This window comes from Hyaena hyaena, unplaced genomic scaffold (assembly GCF_003009895.1).
Source record: "Hyaena hyaena isolate Hyena2069 unplaced genomic scaffold, ASM300989v1 scaffold_112, whole genome shotgun sequence".
Taxonomy (NCBI): domain Eukaryota; kingdom Metazoa; phylum Chordata; class Mammalia; order Carnivora; family Hyaenidae; genus Hyaena; species Hyaena hyaena.
In genome coordinates this window covers 2,522,030-2,534,165 of record NW_024080744.1, presented here as the reverse complement: position 1 = coordinate 2,534,165, position 12,136 = coordinate 2,522,030, and the positions used below count along the sequence as shown (strand labels likewise).

At 41.3% G+C, this 12,136-nt stretch overlaps 1 protein-coding gene across 1 annotated transcript; it reads right to left on the bottom strand.

Annotated features, from left to right (window-relative positions):
- Positions 1 to 239: 239 nt before the first annotated feature.
- TMEM212 (transmembrane protein 212) lies at positions 240 to 10,751 on the bottom strand. The gene is made up of 3 exons (XM_039236520.1): positions 10,593 to 10,751; positions 1,793 to 1,852; positions 240 to 605 (listed from the first exon to the last, which is right to left on the bottom strand). Exons 1-3 carry the CDS (start codon positions 10,749 to 10,751, stop codon positions 240 to 242), a joined length of 585 nt encoding a protein of 194 aa, XP_039092451.1.
- Positions 10,752 to 12,136: the final 1,385 nt, after the last annotated feature.

Below are 12,136 nucleotides of genomic sequence, written 5' to 3'. Positions count from 1 at the left end.
ACTAGGTATAAAGTGGAAAGTACACTGATACACAGTAAACATTCAGTTCATATTTCTATTACCTTCATATTATTAATATCCTTATTAGTCATCTTAGAAAAAATCAGAAAGGTAAATTTGATGTTGGTGCATATCAGTCTCTGCTGGAGTAGAAGTTGAAAGAGTGGAAAATTTTTGATTATAAAAGGTAAGGTGATAAATAAGAGAGACAGATTAGGTACTAATATCATTTTAGTATTTCAGGATGGAAAAAACTCGTTCCCCCTTTCTGGAAACCTGCATGTAATGTGTCTATTCCAGATAAGTCCGGCAAAAAGCTTGATGGGCACTGTCAGGGACACACAGAGCATGGCGAAGCTCAGGCACAGGTCAAAGGCTTGAAGCATCAGGTGGTATTCTTCATAGTGCTGTGGGTCCACACAAGCTGATGCAAATTTTGCATATGGAAAAGTGAAGACAACTGTGTAGCCAAGGTAATTGGTCCCTGCAATCCCTGAAAATGAGTAGAAGCAGTACAGACCCAGGAGAGCCGATTCCAAGACTATTGCAAAATGAAGTGGACATCCCATAATGGTCAGATTCACAAAGATGAAACTAGCTTCCCACTGAAAATAAAACAAAAACAAATTGTTACTTTGGTAACTAATTCTTCAAAAGCTTCTTAGCAACATGAAAAAAGAAAGTGCAGTTGGATATGAATCTCACTTAGTCTTTCCTATTGGGAAGTGAAGGAGAAATAGGTTACAATTTTTACTCTCTTCTTGAATCTACACTATGGGAGAATAACATATCAGCCAACTGGGCCAAAAACTAATTGAATTCCATTCAACAAACATGTTTGTTTATCTTCTATCATGTGTTGATAGCCAGTTTGCAATGGGAAAAAGATGAACACCAGAATCCCTGCTTTATCCTAGGATCTCGCTGATCAGGGCATGGTCCATGGTCCAGTAGCACTGACATCCCCGGACGTTTGTTAGAAATTTAGACTCTCATACCTGACCCAGATCTACTGAATCAGAGTTTACATTTTAACCAGATTCTCAGGTGAGTCACACTTATATTAAAATTTGAGCCATGGGAAGATCTACGATCAGATCAAAGTAGTCATTCTATATCATGGGATTGCTTTGCTCCCTATTATTGAAATGCAAACTATGATAGACTTTTCATCCTTTTTTTTTTTTAGGGAGAAAAGTAACAGAGACGTTGGAAGGACATCCCAAGCTGAGGAATTGAGACTTAAATATACACTATTAAAAACAGAGAAGCTTATAGATCCATTTACTCAAATTGAAATTTGGGAGCATTAACGTCAGTTCTGTCCTATTCAAATTGGAATACTTAAATATTTACAATAATTGCAGGAACTTGCAGAAAGTGTTGGGAGAAGAAATCAGATATAAATTATTCATTTAAGGGGTGCATGGGTAGCTCAGTTGGTTAAGCGTCTGACTCTTGATTTCAGCTCAGGTCACAATCCCAGGGTTATGGGATCAAACCCTGTATTGGGTACCATCCAAGCTGAGTGTGGAGCTGCTTGAGATTCTCTCTCTCTCTTGCTCTTGCTCTCACTGTCTCTTTTCTCCCACTTGTGCTATTCTTCTCTAAAATAAAAATAAAAATTATTCATTTAAAGCCTCATTTATTACTGAAATCCATCATAGTGAGGCATCAATCAGAAGGAACTCAATTATAATTGGAAATTGCATTCTCTGTGTTCCATCCTGAACCGGTAGAGATTTGACCTTCAAGCCTATTCAACCATCGTACTTGATTTCTCTATATTTACCAGGTATATCTTGGTCCACTCTTTGTGAGCCACCAGCAGAAGTATACCAGTCGTGACGGCCTGTGAAAGGAAAATGGAGAAATAACTTCCATGAGAGAATGTACCTCTGGAAAGAGTTCAATCTGTCTCACGGCTTGACAACTTTATTATGAACTAGAAAGAACAGCAAATGGCTAAATGGATTTATGACTCCGATCTCCTCCTCATCTGGGGTGACAATGAAGATAAGAAGCCATCAGTGTCATAAAGACATGATTCATACAAGCTCATTTTTTGATCTTCTGTGTTGCCTTTGCCATCACAATTATAACCTCCGCTACTGTAAGGTGTCACTGTAGTAAAAGCGTGGCTTTATAACCCCTGTCATATGTTTTATTTTGATTCATTGTCTATCATTCATCTTTCTACCAAATTGCTAAAATTACAAATGGGAGGAACCAGAAAGGAAATGTGTCACAGAACCCTGAAAACCTGCCCAGCAGCAGCATTATCTTTCACTCTTTGCTTTTTTTTTTGATTCTGCAGCATCAGCCTGATGGTGGGATGCAAGTATGTGATCTCTGTTTCTCAAGTAACAAGGATTATAATTAGAGTGAATGCATGGCGGGACATTAATCGTTCTGGGTGCACTGGTGTTCATCTTTTCAAAAGTTTTGTTTTGTTTTGTTTTTTAATACTCTCCCTTGAGGGGAAGAAGACCTAAACTGCAGAATGAAAATAGTGAAAGAAAGGAGGGAATGGTGTCAGGGCAATATATAATGGAAAAAAAAAATTCTGGGCTCATCTTTGATTCAGCTCTGGGTCTGATGAAGGAGAACTTTGTGGTCACTGAGCCTGGAAACCGCTTATTCCCGACCCATAAATCATTTGTTCCTGGTCAGGGAATGTTTTGAGGTTGAGAGAGAAACCCAGGAAGAGATGTGCCTGAAACCAGATATAGAATGAGAGCATGCCTAAAAGCAGTTAGGAATTAGGTTTTTGACAGAGAAATAAACATGTCTGTATATATAGTGTCAACAAATTGGGGGGGGGGGGAGGTGGGAATCAGAGCTTCTACCAATATGGTTTTGTGGTATATGCTGCTTTTGTAGCTTCTGTGTCCAGCTTGCTTTTTTTTTTTGAGATCCAGGTTTTCATTTTCCGGCATATTTTATTTTGAACGTCCGGCTTGGAGAATTCGAGAGCGGTGGGGGAGAAGCGTGCACACGTGCGCTCACACAACACTTCTCGTGCAGCCTAGGCTGAAATTCCAGACGTGGCATTGCCACACCATAAAACTCCCGTGGATAAAAACAGAACCATCTGTGGTCGAAAGGGGTTGGCTTGATTCTCAGGAGGAAAGTTTCCAAGGGACCCTGTGGAGGTTGAGCCAGCATAAATAGCACAACAAAACAGAATTATTAGGAGCGACCGAACACTGATGCTGAGCCGGGGCCAGTCTACACTGTCAGAGGCAAGGCGCCCAGTCGGCACGTCACTCCTCGGTGAGAGAGAAACGCTGGCGCAAGCAAGAGAAAAGCAAGGGGGACACTCCTCTCCCGGTGCAACTCCAAGGAGATAGCTGACATTACTAGACGCTTAGATTCCGGGTTGCCTTAACTACTTTGGCACGAGCCGTCTCTTTCCTTTCAAAAGTTGAAAAATGCAGGAGAATTGCCATGGACTGTTATTTCGGTTGTAGCAGCCAGCTTGAATTTTGCGTTGTTTACACAAAACTTTGAAAAGATCTTTCACGGAGCAGGCTGGTGTATGAATGCCATTCAGCGAGTTGGGAAACCCATCCTGCGGCCGGGGTGGCTCCGGGGACCGCACACCCATCTTGCCTGGTGCGCCCCCTCTCCCGCGCGCCCGCGCCACAGGGGACGCGTGAACTCCCAGTCGCAGCCTCCTGTTTTCTCGCTCGCTTTTCTTTTTTGAACTCTTGTATTTAGACATGGAAAGGAGAAAGAAGGGAAAAGGGAGAGTTTTGAGGGTAGGGAAGAGAAGCCAAGCCGGAAAAGGCAATGTGAGAGGCAATGTGTGAGATGCAAGAGCTGGGCACAGCAGGGCAGTCGGGTTTCAGGAGGGACCCAGGGGAGGTACCCGGGGGGTGGGAGCCTGGAGAGAAGGCCCAGTCCTGCACTCCGCTCCCTCTGCTCTTCCCGACAGGCTGGCTTCCTGTTCCACAGACGGTTCCCGAGACGTCACTTGGGTTTGCAACGGTAGCTGTGAACACTAGCTGTGAACACTCTGGTGGCATCGGAATTGTGAGCCCTCCTCGGATCTTTCAATTGCCCCCGTAAAGGACATAAGGACGAAAAAGCGAAAGGTTCCCAGAAGTAGAGGAAATGAAGGAAGCGGGGAGCCATCACAACAGTAATAAAAACATTAACAGGGATTGCTTTTTTAATTTATTTTGAGAGACAGGAAGGGAGACAGAGAATCCCACGCAGGCTCTGCGCTGTCAGCACAGAGCCTGACATGCGGGCTCAACTCAGAACCACAAGACCATGACCTGAGCTGAAATCAAGAGTCAGAAGCTTAACCGACTGAGCCACCCAGGCACCCCTAGAGGATTCATTTTTAATTTGGGCTACTTTATTCACTTATAAGCATCTATTGTGATTCTATGACCAGCAAGGGATGTGACAGGCACTCTGCAAATGGCATAATAGCAGTTAACATTTACTGAGCGCTTACTGTATGCCAGGCACCACACCAAACATTTTACATGTGATAACTCATTTAATCCTTATAATGAAGGAGATCTCCTACTTTAAAAAAATTATTTATTTGTTTATTTATTTATTTATTAGTTTAAAGAGATAGAGTGCATGAGGGGGAGAGAGGGGCAGAAGGCGAGAGAGAGAGAATACTAAGCAAGTTGCACACTTGGCGTGGAGCCTGACATGGGGCTTGATCTCTCCACCGGAAGACCATGGCCTGAGCTGAAACCAAGAGTTTGAAGACTAACCAAGGAGCCACTCAGGTGCCCTGATCTTCTCCTACTTTTTAAAACATGGAAATATAACAAGGGTCGATAACAAGCTCACCAAGTAATAACCATACACATGACGGTTCCAACTGACATTGGGATTTACAGTCCAGATGTGAAACTAATGTGCTTATAAGAATGTCCACAAAATGAAGCAGGAAGAGTGAGTGTTTTCTGTGTGAGAAATTTAGGGATGCCTGGGTGGCTCAGTCAGTTAGGTATCCAGCTTCAACTCAGGTCATCATCTCATGGTCCATTGGTTCGAGCCCCATGTCAGGCTCTGTGCTGACAGCTCGGAGCCTGCAGCCTACTTTTAATTCTGTTTACTTTTAAGGGAGAGAGACAGACAGACAGACAGAGCTAGAGCGGGAGAGTGGTAGAGAGAGAAGGAGTCACAGAATCTAAAGCAGGCTCCAGGCTCTGAGCTGTCAGCACAGAGTTTGACGTAGGGCTTGAACCCAAGGACTATAGGATCATGATTTGAGCCAAAGTCAAACGCTTAACCAACTGAGCCACCCAGAGTCGCCTATTTATTATTTTTTAAAGAGTTCACCTTTTTAAGTGGACTCTACACCCAATATGGGTTTCAAATCCACAACTCCGAGATCAAGAGTTGCATGCTCCACTGACTGAGCCAGCCTGGTGCCCAAAAACTTTTTTTAAACCTCTGTCCACAGTAAGAAATAGATTTTGCATCATGGCCAAGTTATAAATATATTACATGTCACCAAAATAATAACACTGTCACTATATGTGATACACTCTAGTAGTTTCTATTCTACTTTTAAAAAATTTTTTAATGCTTATTTATTTTTGAGAGAGACAGAACCTGAGCAGGAGATGGGGCAGAGAGAGAGAGACACAGAATCCAAAGCAGGTTCCAGGCTCTGAGCTGTCAGCCCAGGGCCCAACATGGGGCTCAACCTCACTAACTGTGAGATCGTGACCTGAGCTGAAATTAAAAGTCAGATGCTCAACCGACTTTTGAGCCACCCAGGCACCCTGGCCTCACCCCAGATTTACTGAATCAGAGCGTACATTTTAACAAGATCCCCAGGTGATTCATATGTGCCTTACAGTTTGAGAAGCACTAGTTTGGAGGGAAGGGTTGAATCAAAAGTCACACTACGTTTGAAATCGGGTTCAAAGCCAGGAAAGTCAGGAGAAGAAATCACTGCCTTTGGTGGTGAGATGATTTTGGGGAAACAAGCCCAGCTTACAGAAGTTTAGGATATCTAAACGGAAATTGGCCATCAGGTGTTTGCAAATTGGAGGACTGTTGAAGCTGTAAGAGATCTGAGTGATGGTACAATCAAGTCCCTTCTCTGACAGAGCAGGAAAATGGGGTCTGCACAGGTAAGTCTTGCCCACCTTTCTCCCAAGTTCCTATCTCCAGGCAGGCTCCTGGGTACAGCATTGCTGCTCGCCATTAACTAAGTCACTGGAGTGCCAAGCCCCATTTTCCAGGATTCAAGTAGAGCCCTGTCCTTAAGGCTGCATACTTTCTGACAGCTGATGCCTTTAAATAACCTAGCCAGAAAGCATAGGAAAACTGCTTATCACGTGCCTATCAGAGTAGAGCTGGGAGAGTTCTGAGGACCAATCTTTTGAAGAATTGAGAAAAATCTCAAATGAAGACACCAAACAAATATAAAGTACTGTACCTCTTATAAAAACTTATCTTTTCCAAGTCTTTGAAGAGATAGGGAGCCATTTGCAAAAGGAAATGTCAATAGGATTGAAGTGTACACATTGTGTTTCCAACAAAGGAAGATTCACTCTGCAGGCAAATTGAGAAGTGACCGGGAGAGAAGGTTGTGGCATGAGTCAGAGACCTTTTGAAGTGGACCCTGAACAGACAGAGCTGTGTGCCTCACTAGGAAACACACTAGGAAGAGAAAAAAAAATATCACATTGTTCCAAACATAGACATTATCGAAAGAGTGAGCTCTCTTATTGCTTTTCTTCTCATGATGCTCTTCTTCTCTCTCATCTCATGATGATTTTGTCCTGCTTTAGTGTGAGTACCAGCTTCACTTTTAGTCTTTGTAACCTAATGAGAGTTCAACAGTATGAGGAAGTTTGTACGACCTGAACATGAGACTCATTCACTTATGCAATCATATTTATCAAACACCTAGTATGTGACTCACTCTCTTTCAAGTTCTGGAGGTACAGCAGTAAACAAAATAGAAAAAAAAAGTCCCCACTGTTGTACAAATATACATTTTGTTGGTGGGGGTATAAACAAACAATAAATAAGTCCATTATGTAGTATAGTAGATGGTGATAAGGGCCATGGGGAAAAGAACAGAGCAGGGAATAAGAGATTGGGGATGCCAGCTGTGGGGGGGATTTACAATTTTATTTTCTTTACTTTTAAAGTTTTATTTATTTATTTTGAGAGAGAGAGAGAGAGAGAGAATGAGCAAGCAGGCGAGGGGCAGAGAGAGGGAGAGAAAGAATCCCAAGCAGGTTCTGCATTGTCAGCACAGGGCCCGACACGGGGCTCGATCTCTGGAACCGTAAGATCATGACCTGAGCCAAAATCAAGAGTCAGATGCTTAACTGACTGAGCCACCCAGGCACCCCGAGATTTACAATTTTAAATAGGGTAATGAGGGTAATGAAGGAAGGCATCAATGAGGAAGTGACATTTCTTCAAAGATTTAGAGGAAGTTAGGGAATAAGCCATGTGTGGGAGGAGGCTCCAGGCAGAGAAGAGATAGTGCAAAGGCCCTGAGGCAAAAACACCCCTTGTAATATTTGAAACAACAAGGAGCTAGTGTGATGGCTAAGGGAATGGAATGAGCTAAGGGAAGAGTGGTAGGAGATGAGGTCTCAAAGCTAACAGAGTATGGATGGAGAAGTCAGCCACTCGTCAGGGAATGGAATGGGGAAGTGAGCAGGCAGCAAGAGATTAGGAACGAAGCATTTGGATAGACATTGGGCACTGAGGATTCGGGGCAGGTGGTCCCCAAATATGCCACTTTGAATTATGATTACTTTGAATTAAAATTACTTAAGTATCAGTTGTCCCAAGAACACTGACTCTCTTCTGTCTCCCTGAAATCAGGGAATGAATTCCCCATGTGAAGGGTACCCTCCCCGTACCTGGAGAGAGACATTTCCCTCGCTCAGAGCATAGACAAAAGGCATGGTATTAACTAGCATGTGTATACAGCTTCAAAATTGGCAAAGCTCTTTATTACACAATCTCTGTTCAAATTTGGTCATGCTCACTGAGCATCTCAGGGTTAGACAGTTTCACATGGACTCTGTTTACCTGCAAAATTCCTCATGTTATAGGAAAAAGCAGTGAAGAACTGGCTCAGTGAGGGTCCTGATCTTGACCGTGTACCAAGAATGTCAGAATATCAACATTGAACATAGCTTCCATCTCCCCAGATCCTACCTTTCGGATTCCAATTCCCTATGCTGTCTGTCTCAAAATCAAATGGCCACCAACTAGCTGTGTGCTGGGGACAGACTTCGTCATTTCTCTGGGTGTAACTGATAAAACAGATAATGGTGTAGAATAAGCCTATATTCAATAGTTTATGATCCTAATCAAATATCAGTGTCTGTTGAATGTTCTACGATAGGCTGCAGGGATAGGCAAAGAATTATAAGAAAGGAATACAGAATTGGGTGATAATTACAGTTTTATTCAACTTGAGGTAAGTTCTGAAGTCAGAATTTAAAAAAAATAATAAAGTAGAAAATACCAACTCATTTTACACAGAAGGTAAAATGTTGTTTTTTGAAACTGTTTGTTCTATGTTCTATGTATGTATCAAAATCTATCGATTTATCTAGAGAGAATTATATACACGCATTTATGCACATTCTAGGTCCTGGATCTAAAATGTTTTTCTTACTCTGGGTCATCAACAAAAAGTGTGGAAGCTGCTTGAATAAATGTCACTGTCATTTTTGCATTCTGGCAAATGTTTAATAACTATTTCTTGGAATGAACATATGGTTTCAGGTAGGAGATGGGGAAAAGAACAGGCTGGCAAGACTGGGGAGGTAGATGTAAAAGAATGTATTAAAAAAGAAAAGAAGGGGTGCCTGGGTGGCTCAGTTGGTGAAGCGTTGGGCTCTTGATTTTGGCTCACAGCATGATCTCACAGTTTGTGGGATTGAGCCCTGCAAACAGGCTCTGTGCTGACGGTGAGGAGCCTGCTTGGGACTCTCTCTCACCCTCTCTCTCTGCCCCTCCCCCATTTGCTCTCTCTTTCTCAAGATAAATAAATAAACATTTTTAAAAAATTGAAAAAAAGAAAAGAAAAAGGAAGACATCATCAAATTGTTTTTTTGTTCAGTCCCACACTCTCACCATTCAGCTTTCTCTCATCTACTCACCATCCTTAAATTCCACTAGATAGAGTTTTTAAAAATTGAGACCTTGGTTGTTTTTTTTCCCCCATTGGCAACTCAAGCATGTAGTAGGTTGTCAATACATATTTACTTAATAAATAGATTAAAATGATCTTTTATAGGGTCTTGCTTTTAGGTGATGTCTCAGTTAAAGTTTGATTTTTTTTAAGACTTGAAGTGTTGCCTCTCCCAAAACTGACGACATTTTAATAGAAAACTCCTTAAGATCAAAATGCTTTAAAGTCTAATTCTCTAGTCTCTAAAGGTGAACATCATGCATCACGGGAAACAATGAGAGAAGGATTTGTTACAAGACTCTAACTGCTCTTAAATCATACCACCATGAAAGACACCTAATTCACAAGGCTAGACGTATTCATTTCTTTGACCCAGAGGGCTCAGGCACCAGCCTAATCCTTCCTTTGTGCAGTTACTCAAAAAATAGTCATGGTGCACCTATTTGGTGCCTACTTATACTGGCACATGCACACTTCCTAATGAACTATGAGGTTAGTGAAGTACATCACCCAACTTCCTGAATTATTTGCGGTTCAAACAGTCACATACAAAGAAAAATGTGGGAGAACTAAGATTTGGGGCTTGCAAATCCTTGGATCATGTCAACACACCGGAGTGTTTCTAGTGAAAGCATCCGTCTAAAAATTATTTTATTCTCTTCTCCATTGTTTTACATAACCTTTTATGGTTTATATGTTTTTTCTAAAATTTAAATTTTAGCAGCACCTGGTTGGCTCAGTCATGAGAGCATGTGACTCTTGATCTCAGGGTTGTGAGTTCAAGCCCCATGTTGGGGGTGAGGGGGATAGAGATTACTTAAAAAAAAAAAAACTTAAAAAAATAAAATTCAAATTTCAAAAGATAGATGCCAATTTCTCAGAAAATCAGGGTGAGAAGATTAAAATAACTTTTTAAGAATTTCTTGAACAGCATTTCATCTTAGTGCACATGATAGTATATATGATAAAATGATATTAAGAAAGATCCTACATTTAAGAGGCAACTAGTAGAAATACATGTTCTACAGTAAATTCTAATTTCCTGTAGAATTTTGACATCTTTGTATTGTTGCAAAACTTAAAAAGGACATATGATTCTTTTTTAAAAAATTAATTAATTTTAACATTTATTTTTGAGAGAGAGAGAGAGAGAGAGATAGCATGAGTGGGGGAAGGGCAGAGAGAGAGGGCGACACAGAATCTGAAGTAGGCTCTAAGCTGAAGCAGGCTCCAAGCTCCGAGCTGTTAGCACAGAGCCCCATGCAGGACTTGAACTCGTGAACCATGAGATCATGACCTGAGCCAAAGTAGGACACTTAATTGACTGAGCCACCCAGGCACCCCCACAAAAGACATGTTATTTTTTTCTTCTTTCCCTCCCCTCTTTCTGTACTCTCTCAATATACATAATAAAATATTTTCCTACCAAAGCTCCATTCCAGATGGGACAAGCAATCCAGACATTCCATCCTGTGAACCAAAGCTTGTAAGAAAAGACAAGGAAGAAAGCAAGAACTCCAGAGAATACACTGAGGGTCCCCAGGGAAATGAGAATTCGGCCAGCAGCCTGGTATAGGTTCTGCATCTTCCTCTGTGACTTGGGTCCTCGATCTCAAAGATGTTTTGTTACCAAAACATGAGGGTATGTCAGGCCTCAGTAAACAGAAGTTTCTTGGAGACAGTAGCCATGACACATGTGGACTGTTGATCGACTTGGAAACAAGCTGCTATTTGTTTCACCAAAGATAATAAATTGTAATGAAATAATCCTTGACATAAATTTGATGCAATACATTCTAATGCTAGTTTGCCGAGAGAAAGAAAAAGAGAGAGAGGGAGAGGGAGAAATCATTCCTTGTTTTGGATTACGGCCTCCATTCCCTTCATTCTGCCCTGTCGTGGGGACTGCCCGCTTCCTGGCTTAATCAGATTCAAAGGCTTGCTGACTGAGCTAATTGTTTCTCAACTCAACCTGCCTGGTGGTTCCAGCATAAAGCCAACATCCTTTGTGCACAATGGATCCACATTCCCAGCACAATTTCCCACAAAACAAAGTAAAAATAAGCACTCTGATCACTTTTCATTACATTTAATTTAAGTGATTTCAAGCAAACACAAGACCTCTCCCCATTGTTCAAAGTTCAGTTCTATTACCATTATTTTTGAGGTTTTGATAAAGGTTTTTGACATGGTTTCATTCCCAAAGAGGCATATACTTCATCATGGAGTTCTGTCTCATTTTCTTGAAACCAGCTTCATTGTAGTTATTTTATGATTAATTCAATTATCAAGTAGAGGATGGAGGTGGAAGTGTATGCGGCTGTAAAATGCGCTTTGAGGAGTAACTTATTAATTGAATAAAATACCGACCTCCCACCATTCTTGAATCCAATTCAGTTCAATAATTAGATGTTGGGCTTATGCACACTGAAGTGATTATAAAAGTTTATCTCTTAATTTCTCCCATATTTGAGGAAGTGGTAAGTATTTGCTTTTGACTAATAGGACGTGTTTGTTTCTCCTAAGATAATAACCTGAAAACACAGACCACTTTCTGAAGATATCTGAATAATTTTCCTGTTCTATATTAATACCTTTTCATTTAAATGAGATGATGAAAAATAATTTTATGAGTGGAAATGCAGTGGTTTAGAACATGGATTTTGGCATGAGACAGAGCTAGGATCCATCATCTGCCACGTATGTGACCTTGGGCAAGGGCAAGTTCCTTCACTTTCTGGGTCTGTTTCTTCACATGGGATTAAAATTAGTGTTTATCTCGCCGGGTGCTGATTGAAATAAGTAAATGAGCCAATACATGTAAAATGCTGATCATTGAGCTCTGCATAGCAAAGAAGGTTAGTTATTTACCTGTTACTACGGTGGGCGGTCCATCCTTGGGGTTCCTTCAGCATGGGAGTCTCTACTGTTGCTTTTCTGCATCATCGTACAGACATTAGGTTTCACTCT